Genomic DNA, 17,479 nt, shown 5'->3' with positions numbered 1-17,479 from the left:
TGATCTGAAAATAGGATTAATAATACTAATCGACCACTTGTAAGGATTAAATATAATCATATTTGGAAACTGTTTTCTAAGATAAGATATATCTTATAAATAATAGAAATGTAGACACATGGCTTGCAAACATGCCTCTTCTTCTTTCTACATATACGAAGGGCAGCCCCTTTTTTACAAGAATGACGAATGCTTTTTTCAAGGGCAAAGTGACAAGGCTGCTTTACATGAATGCATACTTATTGCAATCATTCTAAACATACAACTTTGTATCCTGCTTTTTAAAACTCTTAATAGCATAAGCATTTATTTACTAAGACTATTAAAACTACCCTAACATCATTTTTAAATGCAAAACAACCCCACTGTCAATGCAGCATATTTACTTAACTACTGTTTGTCTGTCATATTATGATTGATACATTCATTATAAATAATATTAAAAAGATATTGTTGAATAAACTTCGCCCCGTTATTTCAGAACATCTCTCTTTTAGAGAGATTCCCAGATATGGAGTTTCAAAGAAAACATCCTAGAATTGACAGGGGGGAGGAGGCAGCACTACCTTAGCAACAGAGCATGTCACAAAGTATCATAAGGATGTGAAATCCAGAGTCAGACACTGAGTTGCCAGAGGGGACACAGCTCATTCATCAGTGTTTAAGTCAGGTCTTTTGTTGTACCACATTAATGCTTCCAAAATCTTAAACTGAAATTGATGGTAGCAAGTCATTAGTATAATTATTTGAATGTGCAAAATTATACCACTTTGCTTGATTCAAATATTATTCACTAGCAATACATTTTCACATCAGTGGCTCTGAATTTCCATATACAAGAGCTAGTTTTTCCCCTTTTGTAAATGCTGCCATACACATATAACAACCTTTAATTATAGCTACTTTTCAAAGCCAAATAATAATTATTAACTTGGTAATAATTATTATTTGGCTTTGAAATACTTTTTTTACTTTAAATTTTCAGAATGATTAATGATTAAATCATGATCACTTGCTAAGCACAAACAATAACACACCATAAACTGAGCTGCAAAAATTCTATTTAAAATCTCTTTCCAAAAAAATCAAACATATGCATATCTATAAAAATGAAGTATTAGAAATATTTAATAACTTTGCCTGACACTCCCTTTCTAACAATTACAAAACTTCAATCATTCCACTCCAGGAATTTGACAAGATAATTATATTCTTAAGTATAATGTCCATTGGCTCTGGGACACATATGATTTGGTCTTCCTACTTAGATCCCAGCTGCTTTCTGAGCATGGATAACATCACACTCATAAAATAAGTCACAATAAGAGAAACACCCAGAGTTCACAGGTGTTTAAACTTACCGCTGACTCATGTGTCCCTTGATAACTGAATCTTTCTTTACAAATTTAATTATAGCCATCTCTCATTCTAAAACTTCCCTTTTCCCCCTGAACATATTTGTTATTCTTGAGGCCTCCTGACTGCGAGACACTGGGTAAATATGTCTCCTCCATGATTCTTATTATATGGTGTTTGGTCTGCTAAAAACAGAACCTACATTTTTCATGCATTCCTTTTCCACATATGGATGTTATATGTGCAAGAGATTATTGTTGTTATGCTTGAAATAAATTTCATGGAACTTGTTCTAAACTTGTGATGCAATAAATATCCTCTTCCTCTTTGCCATAACTTAGCAACTATTCACACCGAAAATATTCTTAGGCACAATCTACTGAACACATTGCCAAAACCGTGGGATCTGGAAAAGAAGGACTGCTATGAGATGCCTGATATCATCCTGACTCCCCGACTCTGAATGCAACTGGCCAAAAAAGAGATCTTCTCTAAGCTAAACAAAGCAAGTTCCCCTCAGTGATGTCAGGGTACATCAATGTAATTCTATGACCTGGGAGACTCAAACATATGATTTTCAAGAAATAAATATGATGGCTGAATTAAAAGAAGGGAAAACACATAAAGTATTTTCAAAAGTTGGTATGGTATAGGAGAAAAGAAAATGAGCTTTGTGTGGTCACCAAACCTGGGTTTGAATTTCAGCACTTAAGATCAATGTAAGTTATACTACCTCTGTCTTTTTTTTTTTTTTGAGGGGATGAGGATCAAACTTGGGCCTCATACACACGTCAGCAAGTTGTCTACTACGAATTACAGCCCTATCTCTTTGCCTGTTTTCTGATCTGCAAAATGGCTAAAGCCACCTAGGAGAGTTGTGAGAAATAAATAATAATGTATATGAAGTAGGCAAGTACCATACCACTTCCCCTTTTGTAAATGCATAGGTAGACACTCCAACAATGCCTACTGTTATCACAATCCAGCAAGTGCTCAGACACCAAACAAAGTCTTGTTATCATTTTCATAACATCCAACAGGAATGGGACAATTACAGACTGAATGTGGAGCAGATGGATGTCTTTACTGCTCAGAATAAAGGAACTGTAGAAAAGTTAATTCATCAAGATAAAATAGCTCTCTGATAATTTAATAACCAGATTAAAACCCCACCATTACTGAATTCTTTAATTTGAATTAATCTTTATTGGGGGGGNTTGTTTTTTTTTTTTTTTACTTTAAATTGGTTGTTCAAAACATTACAAAGCTCTTGACATATCATATTTCATACATTAGATTCAAGTGGGGATTGTAACCTCAGGCATGTCGTGTCTCTCTGACAGGACAGACGCTCTCAAGCATATGACAATTCTCCTGAAGGTTCTGCTGACCATCAAGGACCTCTGCGTAGTAGTGTCACGTGTCTAACCCTCATGCCAGAGCATAGGGGTATAGCAGTGAGCAAAACATGTAAGTCCCGGCCATCTGCTCTGGTTCTGAAGAGATGCTAAAGGAAAAGGACAGCCACTAGGAGGAACGGTAAAGTGAGGCAACTAATGTTTCTGAGGAGGAACCCCCTGATGAATGGCATCCCTAAGTGAATCCTTTTGTACTGCTAGAAACCTATCGATTGATCTCTCTCTCTCTCTCTCTCTCAATCAGTTTTGAGATCTAGACTGGATATGCTTAAAGTGAATCTATGTAATCACTAAATTCCTGTCTTTATATATATGACACAAATATTACCATCACTAAGAATGATTTCCAAGTTTCTCCATATTTTATATACTACATGTAACAATGACCTTAATACAGTGTATTAAATTTGTGGCAAATACCTTCAAGTTAGCAAATTCTAAATAAAAAAAAAATAATGAGGCACACTGGAACTCAGAATTTAAATGTACTAATAAATTTAAATTTCACATTAAATAATTTTAAAACACAAAACAGCTCAGATTCAGTCAACTCTATTTTTGACTATAAAACAAAGCCCTGAAAGTTTCAAAGTATCAGTTATTATCTACAATCCTCAATCCTGCTTTTGTGATCTGCACTAAATTTATGATGTCTGCTAATCATACATTAGGTAAATAAATGAATAAAGGATGCTAGAAAGATTTCTTGGTGACTTGAGTATCTACACAGAAGTATTCACTCATTCTAATTAAGTTCTCCAGAAGTTAAAATTGCAAGAAACCATGACTACAGTAGTAAAGACAGCTTAAGTTGATGACAAAAAATTTACCTTAACATACTTTTAAATAAATTAAAATTATATAATCCAAGAAAGCCTGAATATGACTACATGAAGCCAAATCACACTATTTTCTGACAACCTCTCAGTAAGAATATGATTACTATTTAGGGAAACAGAATTATTTTCCATGAAACTGTTGCCTAACACAATTATCACCACTGTCACCATCTTAGTCATCTAGAAGTATAAAAGTTATCTTCAACCAATCTTGATTTTCTATGACTCCAAGAATCAGAAGCAAGAAAAATCAGTGGCATCTGCGGGGAGGACAGGTTACATATCAGGTGACTCAAACCCAGGTCTTCTGGTTGCTAATAAGCTCATATTCCTTCCACTGTGCTATGCTAAATTCCTCAACAACTTAAGTTTAAAGCAAGCTTTTGGAATTTGCAAAGAGCCGGTACTTCATTTAATCGGGGTGATATTCCCAATAATTTCCTCCCCAAGGCATAATGTCATTTGTTCAAAAAAGCTGAACATAATGGCAAGTAATATGTATAAGAATTAACCATACAAAAAATTTGCTATGTGCAACTAAAGTATGCTACCTGTAGAGAAATAATATCTTTAAATGAGCATGGCAGATCTGGGAAGTTTGTATCTGAGAAGGTAAAGGGCACCTGTAGTGTCCCTTCCCTCTCCCACTGTAAGCCTTTAGTACATTTCTTTCCTGCTGGGCCTGAACTGAGCCTCAGAATCTGTCCGAATATACTGGACTATAGAGACACTTATAAATGACTGGCAATGTTAGCATGGCAGATAAAATCTATATTCCAATTTTGACCCTCCTTACTTAGATCTTACATTGTAAAATACTTGTTTCTGTTTTTTCTTTTAATTTTGATTTTTTTAATTCAATATAAATTGTTCTTGCATTATTTCATGTTTGCATACACTGTCTCCAAGTACAGGGTCTCTGCTTTTTATTCATTTCAGAGCATCAACTGCAATGATTCACATTTAGTGGTTACTCAAGGTGTTCTGAACATACCTAAGACAAATGGATGGTATTTAGGGGGAATAATCTAAAATTAAAAAAAAAAAATCTTCTTGTTTCTGATTATGATTTTTATCTAGGGATCAGTAAAACTTTTTCTACAAAGAGCCACACAGTATTATAGGCTCTGTGGGCCAGTGATCTGTGCCACAGCTACTCAACACCACCATTATAGTGTAAAGCCTCACAAATGATACACAAGTGGGTGAGCATGCCTATATTCTAATTTAACTATTTATAAATGCTGAAATCAGATTTTCATATAATTTTCACATCACTAAATAGTCTTTTATTCCAACAATTGAAAAATATAATATTTTTAGTTTGCAGGCCACATAAAAACAAGAAGGCAGCTAGATTTGGCCCACAAATCTGGTAACCAATCCCTGGCTCAGATCTGAGGTTTGCAAATGAGACCTTCTGGTGGTCTGCAAGTCCAACTACCAATGTAGTCTACTAAAACTAAAACAATGTATCACAACAGACCAAATGCAGAAGCACAGATGAGGATCTAGCTGCCTCTAAGTCAGAATCCAAGATGTTTGCAAAAATGCAGAACAGTGTCACTCTTCTCAGCAACTTTTCTTTAGGTTTAAAAAATATAGTTAGATTTCATATCAAATGCTGTTTATTTTAACATACAAACCCTCAATTTTTATTTCTAATAGGATAAACAACAGATATAGTTCTCTAGGGTGCTCAAGAAATTTAAAAAGTAAAAGGGCAGCATGGGACCAAAAGAGTGTGAGGACCAGCTGCTGAGCTCCATCAGGGGGAGCAAATTACAGTCAGCAGAGTGCCCTGAGGACTGCCTGCCTGTCACATAATCTCCACCTGGACCTCTCCCCACCCAACAGCTTCTTGGAATTTCTTTGATTGGATCCAGATTTGATAAAATTAAATCCTACAAATTCATGTTCTCACATAATAAAGGTAGTGAAAACACCATGGTTATTTTCATGAAAGAACCCTTTAGGTATATACAAAGAAACATTTGAGCCTTTACTTTGTCAAAACAGGCAAGAGAAACAAACTTTTCCCCAAGCTTCTATTTTCCAATCTTAAAAAATTATTGTAATTCTGTATCTCTAGAACATCTCTCAAAACAAATTAGCTCATCTATACATCACCGTGTATCTCTGACCTGGAACCACAAATATTGTGAAAGCTTGATCCTAACCAGGATACTTGTAGCAGTAAAATCTAAGAACTAAAATCCACTAGACATGATAAAATTTTAATTGGCAGTGCTCATAATTCTACACTAAGAATTCCATTTTAAGCCAGACATGGTGGTGCACACCTTTAATGCTAGCAGCTCAGGAGGGTGAGGCAGGAGAAGCAGAAGTTCAAAGCCAGCCTTTGCAATTAGCAAGTCCTTAAGCAACTTGGTAAGACCCTGTTCAAAATTAAAAAAATAAAAAGAGCTGGGGATGTAGCTCAGTGATTAAACGGCCCTGGGTTCAATTCCCAGTACCAAAAAAAAAAAAAAAAAAACCCATTCCATTTTTGGAAATGGAATATACACAGCTTACAGAGCATTTTAAAAGAGGATTAATATTTTATTTGTTCTGTCATTCAAGATTTAAAAACTTTTGGAAGAATATTTTAGGGGAAATTATAGGGAAAGTTCTTTTAATTCCAGTGTTATAATATATGGGGAAACCTTACATAAGGAAGCATTTCTTTCAATATAAATTTACTTTGCTATAAAGTTTAGTTTAACTGTCTATCCAAAGGAGGTGTACTGTTGGTCTTGGGAAATCTCCCTCCCACACCCCATTTTAGAGAAAAGTAAAGAAACACTAATCATGATTCCAATGTATATCATTTTGTTGAATTATATATTGTTAATTAGAAAATGCCTCACCAGGAGTACTCTGTTCTAAAAGTCTTCATAGTTTTTCTTTAGGAATAATAACAAAAAAGGAAAAAAATTCTCTTTTGGATATCCTTTGTTCTGTACTATAAAATCCTTTAAAAATCAGGCATTGTGATTAGATGCTAGGTCTGCCTAATCTGTGAATATTGGCTCTATGTAATAAAGTAAAACACATCTGGCTCTTTTGACCAACAATGAAACTGAAATTCACTATCATCCATAAGATCAGAAAGCTACTAGCACATTATTATCTGTTCTGGGGGTTATTACCCATTTGGGGGAATAGCATAAATTACACTAGAAAGATTTTGGCAGCCATGGTATTCAATGAACAACAACAACAAAAATAGACCTAAAATATGGGGAAGATGCTTACTATTTAAATCTACAGTAAAAGCAAAAGTCTTATCATGATTGCAAAATATTTCAAGTTATGAAACAAGTTATTTGTAAAATAGACAAAAGTAAAGCAGCTTCCTCAGTCATTTTTTTTTCAGATCTCAGCATCAGTTTAAAGAAACTGCTTATATGTAAAAGAAAGTCTATTTCAAAATATGGATCTCTACTCTAAGTACATATAAGGGCATGAAATGAATTATGTCTCACATAATACAACATTCCTGCCCCATGTGCACAAAAATGAAGGTAATAGGAGACTAAATATAAAGAAAGAAAAAAAATCATTTGCTTTACTATTCAATGCTTTAAGAATTAAAAGACTTCAATCCTAAAAAAAAAAGAATAAAAGACAATAGAGCTAAATAGATGCTAATGTAAAAAGTCAATTTATATAACATTGTTAAACAGGAAAGGGTATCCATACTTCGCTGAAGAGATACATTATTTCTGGCAAATTCTCTCTACAAAATGTTTCTGTATAATAAATTATTTCCTTACTCTCATTTTCAAGTCCAAACTATGTTCCTTAAAAAACCTAAGTATAGGGCTGGGATCGTGGCTCACCGGTGGAGAGCTCGCTTAGCGCGTGCGGGGCGCTGGGTTTGATCCTCAGAACCACATAATCATAAATAAGATAAAATGAAGTTATTGTGTCCAGCTACAACTAAAAAAATATTTTAAAAAACCCTAAGTATAATAGTTTATTAAGAAGGCAACCAATTTTCAAGTCACATGGAATTTATACTACACAAAGGTGATAGTGAAGGGGATTTTGGTCCACATTTGAGAAGAAAAAGTTTTTCTCAGAAAACATCACTAATATCACTCCAAAGCAATAAAACTAGAATCAAAATGTGGCTACCATAAAGCTTGGCACAGCAGTTTCAGATTTGAAAAATGCCATTGTTATTTTAGTAAAATGATTTTCAGCATTATTTTGCTTTCCCAATTCCTCACTCCAGCAGTGGGAAGAAACATGTAACTTTCTTCAGCTGCTAGGGAATTTTCTTAGCACTTTGTGGAAACTGTTGGCTTTCAGAATGGACAGGCTGATTTGAACCAAAAGTTAAGACAAAATACAGAACTGCAACAACAATAAAAAGCAACTTAGGAAGAGGCTCAAGCCAGGCAGATAAGCAAATGCCAGAGAATCAGTTTTCCGGGACTGTTCATGAAGTCAGTTCCCTAATTTCAAAAAGCCAAACCAAAGCAAAGCATGCTGACTTACATTGCTTCTTTAGTTCTTTCAGCTGTTGTTTGAACTGTACAAATTTTTCATTGTTCTGAAAGTCCATGTCAGAACTTTTATTCTGTAAAGCCAAAAATTTCTTCTCTACTAATAATTTTAAATCTGGTATTTTTTCTGGACGTTCTTCTTTTACCTAAGGAAGACAACAAAATTGTCAAGTTCAATGAGAGTAACAGTGCTAAGAAGATTTTATAACATGTAATTCAAATAAAAAGATTATGAGGTAGAAAAGAGAATCCTCCAGAGGGCAAGACTGCTGGTAAACAGCGAAGGGAAACATTCATCCCATCTACTCATCCTACATCTCCTTTCTCAAACTATACAGTGCTTCCTTGTTCCCACTAACTACTGTCCTCTGAGAAATCCCAGGGAGAGCTGCAAAGTGAGGCAGCCTCCTCAGGACCTGAGCATCGCCCTCTCTTCCCTCTGTCTGCTCAGCCCCCTCCCACTTGCCACACTGGTTATTCCATTTTTCTTTATCAAAGCTCCTCTTCTTCTGTCCCTTGGCCCCAGCAAGTGAGAGTGACTCCTATATTACAAAAGAAGGTGAGGCTTTAGCCTTGAACTTCCACAATTTCCTGCTAAAAAAGGAGTAAGTATGTCCCTTATTCTCCCCCTCAAGGCTAAACTCTCAATCTGTCCTTCTTCCCTCAAATATTATATTATTATGCCATATTATTAAATTTTCAAACATGCAGAAAACCAGAGGAATTGTACTGTGAACACCCATTGGTCCACCTCCTAGATGTCACAATCAACATTTGCTATGCTTGCGTTACCACACATCTATCCACCTCTCTCCCACTATCCATCCTCAACCGGTAAGTTCGTTCTTAATTACTTCTTCATCTCCTTCAGAACAAACATTCCCTCTCTAGAGGCTGTTTCCCCCCAAAATTTTTACACTGGCTCTTCACTCCTATATTTAAAAAACAAACAACCTTTGTAATCCGTTTCCTCTCCTCATTTTCTGTTTATGTTCCAATCCCTTGAAAAAGCTCCAGAGCCACTGTCTCTACTTTCTCATTGCAACCTCAGCCTCGACAACCCAGCAGCAGATGCTACAACACTGCACCTTGGCTGCTCTTCAGGCCTTTGCAACTGGTCTCTTTTATCTGGACCCTTTCCAGATATTCCTGTCACCAAGCAAAGCTCACCAAAATCACCACTGTGCCCTGCCTTCTACCATATCCCCAGTAATATACAATTGCTCTTATTTTTATACTTTCCCCCCTAACAAAGTATAAATCTTTGAAAGATCTGATTTAACACTATTACCAGTATCTGTCATATAGGAGGCAGTGCTCAATACATGTATTTCAAACAAACAACTTAAACACATTGACAGCCACAGTTTATCAACTATGATTGTTACTAGAGTACATAATGTGGGGGCTGGAAGACAACTCAAGAGATCATAAACCTTGATCTCCTCCTTCCTTAGATTCAGAAATAAATAAAAGGACTTACTTCTACATCCAATTAGTTAAAGATAATGCTAAGACAACAAGATACATACAAAAAATTCTTGGTTTTGGTTCTAGTCAGTGAGATACATTTCTAATCTCTCTGATTTATCAATGCATATGAAATCAAAAGATTATCCTAAACTTACTTATTTTGGTTACTTTTTGTCACGGAGGAAAAATATATAATTTTTCTTTTGCTTAATTGCTCTGTATTTTAATTAACTGAATATAAATGAAAATTAAGCAGCATATCAAAATGCCTAAAATTTATATTTACAAAGCAGAGTGTAAGAACTGTTTCCTTGTACTGATGACATGTAACCATTGCTAGTTTCACCATTAAAAAGTCACGAAAACACAGGCTTTAATGACAAGTCTTATATGTAATTAAAAATTTAAAATAAGTCCTGTAATGCTCAAGAACCAATAAAGCTCAATTTGGAAAAAAGAAGGTGGAAATGTAATTTAATACTGCCTATGAATGAGAAAAAGAGCTATTATGCACAGTAACTAGCTATCCTCACCTCTACACAAGAGAACAAGATGAGACAAACTTAAAGCTAGAGCATGAAGAGTTCAGACTAGACCTAGAAAATAAATTGCTGATTCTTAGAAAAAAATTATTGACTCTTTTCCTAGATTTATAAAATAAAACAAACTCACAGAGACCTAAGAAGTTAATGCTACATTACAGGAAGGAAATCAGGTGGGCCTTCAGTCTGAAAGTAATTTCAGTCTGAAATTATTATGCAATCAGTGATGATTAGAAAAGATCTGATCTGAGCAGGTGATAAGTAAACTCAAATGTCTTTTTCAATAAGGACTCAAATGCATCCAACAAAATTAACTCCTGTAGTTAATTAACAGCTATTACGGAGGAGTAGGTTAGACACTGGGAGGGGGCAGAATGGAAGAGACAGGCATTTTGAGGTTGACAATATGGTAATAAGCAATACCCTAAGAAAACTCACACAACAATGTATTTTTTCCCCCACAGTGAGGACCTTCAGAAAGTTGCTGAAATACATGTAAATTCACAGTAGCAAATATCTTCTCTTTGGTCTGGTTTGCCACTGAAAAGAGAACTTAATATACTCTAACTGTCACAATGACAGCATGAAAAATATTCAACTCATTATCTGTTTAAATCATTGCAATAGATAGAGATTAAACTATTTTAGTGGTTTCTTGCTTTGTATTTTTAAGAGAAATAGATAAGGGGGAGTATTTTTGGAGTTGTGTTGTTCTAGTATGAAATAGATATGAATGGCTTGGGTTTTTTTTTAGAACAAATTTTAAACACCTCAAAGATGGGAGGAGAAGATCTAATAGACCATTAGGTGCATACCTTTCTCTCTTCTTAAGAGAGGTGCTTGTCTTTTTGAGGAAAATGATGTAAGAAAGCTCAAATAAGAAAAGCACTAAGGAGAACACTGGATCTAATTACCAGGCACTCAGCACAGTGCCCTGCAGCTGGTGATCTGTCAACCCTCCTGTGAGACTTATCCCAGGTTAGGAGGACTTCCTGGTGTCAGGTTGGATGCCTACCATTTACCCATGCTCAAACAATATCCACGCATGGGTAAACCATAAGAAGGCCCAATTATGCTGTCCTGAGATGGAAAAGGGAGTAGGGAAATTTTGTGTAAACAAATGAACAAAGTTTGGTGGCTAACGGAAGGACAGAGAGATGGGAGCTGATCATGGGAAAGAGCTAAGAAACTTGTTGGACACAAAGAAGATAATAGGGGCGTAAAGTGAAATTGATGTGATGGAGAGAAAACATGGACCTTGGGATCAAATCTGGGTCTACCCTTGGTTGTGGATATTGGGACAATCTTTCTGGAAATCCTTGGATTTCTCTCACCACTAATTAGGAATCAGTAATACCCACTTCAGTGCAGTGTAGACAATAATATTTGTATTTAACTTTGGCACATAGTAGATGATCAAAAAAATCTAACCTTTTCCTTTTAACTTCAGCATAAAGGCTTTAACATGTTTGTGGACTGAGAAGAAAGAGTCAATGAGGAAATGCAAACCAAAAACACTAAGAGAAAGAAAGTAACAGATTTCATTAGAGAAAGATCATTCAACTACAGCGAAGATGATCAGTTGGGAAAGCACAGCAATAAATATTCTTTTCCAGGAATCATAAATACCTACAGAACTAGATAAGCAGAGACACAAGGAAACTCACAGTAAGTGTAGGACCATGGGCAGTGATGGGGACTGTGATGAAGGAAATGATCCAAGGAGAGCTGCTACTCAGCTTCAATGATTGCTGCCACGTGAGACTGAAAGCAAATGCACCTACCGCTAATTTCCCCTCTTGGAAAAAGAAAATAATAACGGCACTAACTGCACAGTGTTGCTGAGGAATAAATGGAATGAAGCAATAAAACATTCAGCAGTCAGACACAGAGTATTCAATAGCACAAAGCTGTGTTGCTGTCGTCGCTGTTATCATCATCGTGACATATACCTTCAGATGGCTGGATATACAGGTCTGAAGCTCAGCAAGACTGACATGGAAACACCCATGTGGAATGGAAATAAATGGGATCACCAAGGAGACTGAATAAATGGAAACACACCAAAGGGAAAAAAAAACAGACCAAGACAAAACTCTATAGAGAACACCACATTTAAGGGCAGTTAAGAAGAGTCAAAAAAGAAAAACCACAAGAGTTAAGAAGACAACCAAAAAAAGTGTCAGAAGTCTAGAAAGGAATTTCAAGATGGGTCAAAGTGAAATTACAAGATGGAAAAGGGGTCAAGGTAAACAAGGATTGAGAAGTTTCCATCAGACTCAGCTGAAGTCACTAGTGACTCCAGTGAGAGGAGAAAAATGTACGAAGGCTCACTTCAAATATCCAGCTCTTTGTCTAATGAATGGCTTCAAAAAGATAGAGCAGCACTAGGAAAAAACACATAATCCCCCAAAGATCCACAGACGCTTCAACCAACTACTAAGTTTCAGCTCAAAACTACTTGTGAACATTTAGCTACGCTAACTGGAGCCCAACACTCTTGTGACTGTGGTGCTCATCCTGTGTCAGCAAGAGGAAGGCCATCAGTGAATGCCTGTTAGCAACTAAGCTAAGCCTCCAATGGTTCTGCCACTCTACACAGAGGCTAGTTGTTTTAGGAAAAAGAAACACAGAGCTCAGTCTTCACTGATACTGAAGCTACTTATTACTTTCACTGTGCTTTAACATAAATATTAATGATATTTATAAAATTATTATATTCCTCATTTCTTTCACCCAATACTGTGTGCATATGTAATTACTCAAAGTGTGTCATTTTATTGCCACAGGGCAAAGTCAAGTTCTCCTCCTCCTCCAATTATCATTATTGCCTTACAGCCATTATTTCACTGGGAGGGGAGATCACAGGAGTGAAGGATATTAATGGGTTGAGTCATTCACACACTTCTGTAATCATGCGAGAATCTAGTATTAAATTAGTCATTACTGTAACTGAACCAAGACTTAGATGGTTTACTCTCTCCAAAATGGCCACAGTTACATGTCTGACTCCCCCAAAGCACATGCAATCAATGATTTGCATTTTGCAGATCGGATAGCCTTCAGAAGTTTATAGCGGGCACATACTAGTGATAAGCAATTTGCTTTGTGATCTGCTTAGTACATTAAGTGTTCTAATTTCTAAATCACAGCTTGATCCTAGGCCACAAAAACAGATTTCACATGGGAAATCCAGAGAAAATTGCCTCAATTGTTTCTAAAACACAAGATATATCAAACAAATATTTACTGAGTCCCCAACTGGGTGCCAGGCATTATGCTAAGCAATGAGACATTTATGGAAGCTGTCTCACACTTATGACACACCACCAACCCAACTGGTCACGCACTGGGTATATTTATATAGGGCAACACTGTCTCTGCCTTTATATAGCAAAAAGGCTTAGTAAAGTTTTATTAAAAGGCATGTCCAGGCTGAGAATCATTATGCTCCACTGGGTAAAACCTAATTGCATGTACACATGGAAACACTCTATATTCTCTACAGTTTACTATACTGCCTTTGCCCTGTTTAAAAAATAAAACAAACAAACAAACAAAACCATCCATGCTAATGATGACCAGCATGGGTTATATCCCTTCATCTCATGCCAGTTTCTGTTGCCATTGCACAACATACACTAATTCTGTTGGAACCAATTATCTGTAGCTCAGTGTATTTCCCTGAGCCAGTATGGGATTGACTTTTGACAAAACATCCAAGAAAGAATACTTCCTTATTGAGCATTATGACATACTAAGTGGACTTCACAGTTTGCCAAGGTGTTGTGAAAGACCATTAGTGAACAGCAGCCATCCAGACATGGAAACACCATTCCTGCTTCAAGTCTTTCAGAGCAATTTTGAAAATGAATAAGGTTAAACATGAGTGCTACTGGACTAGTCCTAATGGACCAATCCCATTAGAATAGACAGTTGCCCAACAGATGGCAACTGAATGAGGCAACGTGTCATGTATGTGCATCTGTTACTAAACATTTATGCTGCCGAAAATTATGCCAATAAATTTCTCATGGCACTATGCCCACTATAAGATTATGGCCAACAGGAGTCACTTATATAGAGAGAATAGAGCATTAAGAGTCTCATATTGAGGGAGAAGAAACCAAACTGCTGATTTTGCCTCTCTAGGTTTTTTGTTTGTTTCATTTTGAGTTGGTAGAACTCACAGAAACACACATTTATTTATTCGTTTATTCATAAAACTTTCAACAAATTTTTACCAAATGTCTAACACATTAGGCATTATGCTAGGTATTAGAGATGTACTAGTTAACATACTAAATTGGTCCCTGTTGCTACTCTATTAGGGTCTGAAATCTAGTAGGGGAAACAAGTATTACTCAACTAGCCAAACAAATGATCACAAACTGTGGTAAGTGCTCAGAAGGTAACGTGTCAGCTGCTAGGAGAGTTTAAAAAAACAAAGTTGAAGGGTACCATTTCATAAGCAATTGTCTAAAGGGCTCAATTTAAACACAGGCCATACTAAGGACAATGTGGGATAAACTATTGTTGTTAACAAAAAGTTACCCTGTGCAGCATTCTTCCTCTGAATGATATCAAAGACTTAGATATAAAAGTATCCTTATCTTAATTTCAGATATGAGGAATGGGTAGTTCACAGTAGTCAAGTTTCTTCTTACCTGAGGTCATATTGAGTCAGTGACAGATGGTTTCAACTCATTCAAACACCCTTTCATCTTCTACTTTATGAAAATCACAGGATTTCAAGCAAATATCCTAAGCTTCAGTGGTCATCTGTAAATTCTTACATGAAAAGAAAATTGTTCTGAATTTGAAACCACCTTTCCTATCTACCATACCTCTGTTGTCCATAGAACCACCACATGCCATGTTTGTCACCAGGGTCTCTCACGTGAGATTTTACAGGGTTTGATGTTAATGGAATTTAGTGGTACCTTATTGTGCAGAAAGAGGCTCTTTTAAAATGCTGGAATCTTTCAAGATGTAGAATAGAGGAGAGGAGGTTGTTTTTCTGGCTGCTCTGGGGAGTGAAACTAAGAAAGCAGATAGGCAGCTTTCTCAGCAAGGTGGGTGAAAAAAAAAAAGGGACTATGCTGGGAATTAATTCTGTACATTCAAAGCAGAAACGGGACTCAGGAGGTTGGATATAATAAAACAACGAAGAAATCCCCAATACTAGCCAGAGTGGTCCCCCAACTAGCAAAGTGGAGGGATAAAGGAATTAAAGGAACCCATGTTTGTAGGAGACCTGAGGCATGACTAGGTACAGACAGAGGAGAGATCAAAGACACTGTTCGAACAACCCAAAAGGCATGCTGCACAATATCCTGTGCGGGAAAGAAGCAACATCTCTCCCAGTTGCCGGCAGAAGACAGAAGAAGGAACCATTTTGCAGATGCATTGCAGGGGCCAGCAGCTATGGGAGGCAATTCCTGGCCAACCCAAGCTTGGCCTGAAATACAGGTCTGGCAAATCCACACAATATGAGTGTGCCCAGTGACCAAGAGAAAATCAAACATGGAGAAGGGTGGAATACGGGGAATACAGGTCTCAGAAGCCCACTTGGCTTCCCCTGACCCTCCAGTCCAACCATTTGCAGAACCAGCTGGGGGAGATGTGCCTGGCTAGAATTCCAAAGGGCAGGGGTGGGAGTAAATTGAGTTTGGAGACTGAACCTAAGAGACCAGGAAACATGGGGTCTTTGGGTGACAAGGAGGACTTTAAGAATTGGCTCCTCCAGGTACCAGTAGAACCCAGGAAAGACCCATATGGCACAATCTCCAAGTGTTGACTGGAAACTGCTGGGCCCCGGAGGTGCGCTGATTTAATATCTTCAGACTAATAAAAATTCAATTGAAGAACCTGGAGCCTACCTAAGATTAAACGCTGCCTCCAGGAACTACGCTTACAGGATTTCCTCTCCCACTCCAGTAAGCCCACCCTGAGGGTGGGGCAGACATCATACTCCAAACCATCCCACCTAAAAGTACTGAGAAGGGAAGCTGAGACTTTTGTTTTGGACTCCAACAGAAACAATTCATTAACTTTTCATCGAGATATATTTTCTTTCATGTCTCTTTTCTCTTAATTGTAAACTGAATGGTTCATGGATACTTCATATTTGTTTCTTTTTTCTCATTTCTAGCATTTTTTTGAAGTCAGTTATTTTTCATGGATCAGTATGTTGAGGACTAGGAAGTTTAATTCATATATTTTGGGAGGTTTTTTGGGTATAATTTTATTTATTTATTTTTAACTTTTATTTTATATATTTTCCTCATTTATCTATTTCCCTGAATTCTTTCTCTTTTCTTCTGCTAAAACCAATTTCTATTGTTCTCTCCTTCTTTAAATTTTTACTACTGTTTTCTCTCCTCCTTCTTCATAATCATCACATCCTACATCATATCTATTCTCTCCCCATTCACCACTCAAAACTATAAAACCTTTTGCAATAACTGATCACATCATTTCTGTTCATGTGACAACACTGTAGATGTTATAGCATGAACTATTTGGTTTATGCTGTATATTGTTGGCATTGGTTGTTGTTATTACTTGTCTCCCCCTAAACGGTGAGGCACTGGACACTAGTCCACAGGCTAGAAACTCTACTGCCTCAGATCGATACTGTTAAAGGGCAGACACACAAACAACATGGAAAAGCAAGGGAACAAATCACCCACACAAACCAAGATATTTCAATAACAGAATCCATTGACACCACAGTGGAGGAAATGTCAGAGATAGAGTTTAGAATGTTCATAGTTAAACTGATCTGTGAAGTAAAGGATGATATAAGGACAGAAATCAGAAGAAAAAAGTGAAAGATCACTTCAGTAAAAAAAGAGATTCTGAAAAAAAAAAATCAAGCAGAAATCTTCAAAATGAAGTATTCAATAAACCAAATTAAAAATTCATTGGAAAGCATCACCAGCAGACTAGACCACTTGGAAGACAGAGTTTAGGAAATGAAGACAAAATATATAATCTTAAAAATAAAGTTGGTCATGGAGAAAAGTAGCTAAGACACCATGAACAGGACTTTCAAGAAATAAGGGCTAATATGAAAAGACCAAATACAAGACTTAACAGAATAGCTGAAGGCTCGATCATACAAACCAAAGAAATGGACAATCTTTTCAATGAAATAATATCAGAAATTTCCCAAATCTTAAAAATGAAATGGAAAATCAAATACAGGAGGCTTATAGGACCCCAAATATACAAAGTTACAACAGACCCACATTAAGGCATATTATTATGAAAATGCCTAACATACAGAATAAGGACAGAATTTTAAAGGCTGCAGGGGGGGGGGGGGG

The 17,479-nt window shown here is 36.5% G+C and overlaps 1 protein-coding gene across 7 annotated transcripts in view; it reads right to left on the bottom strand.

Annotated features, from left to right (window-relative positions):
• Positions 1 to 17,479, bottom strand: part of Nsmce2 (NSE2 (MMS21) homolog, SMC5-SMC6 complex SUMO ligase) — a 224,494-nt gene that overhangs the window by 136,494 nt on the left and 70,521 nt on the right. For all 7 annotated transcript variants that reach the window (XR_007347192.1, XR_007347193.1, XM_015486465.2 and 4 more), the window contains exon 4: positions 8,123 to 8,276. Coding sequence is in view for 5 of the 7 variants with exons in the window: in XM_015486465.2 (XP_015341951.1) it covers positions 8,123 to 8,276 (154 nt within the window). In the remaining 2 variants the exon portion in view is untranslated. The remainder of the gene's footprint in view (positions 1 to 8,122; positions 8,277 to 17,479) is intronic.

The sequence above is a fragment of the Marmota marmota genome, unplaced genomic scaffold (assembly GCF_001458135.2).
Source record: "Marmota marmota marmota unplaced genomic scaffold, marMar, whole genome shotgun sequence".
Lineage (NCBI taxonomy): Eukaryota > Metazoa > Chordata > Mammalia > Rodentia > Sciuridae > Marmota > Marmota marmota.
The sequence above is the reverse complement of the archived record's forward strand: the minus strand, read 5'-3'. Positions and strand labels throughout refer to the sequence as shown.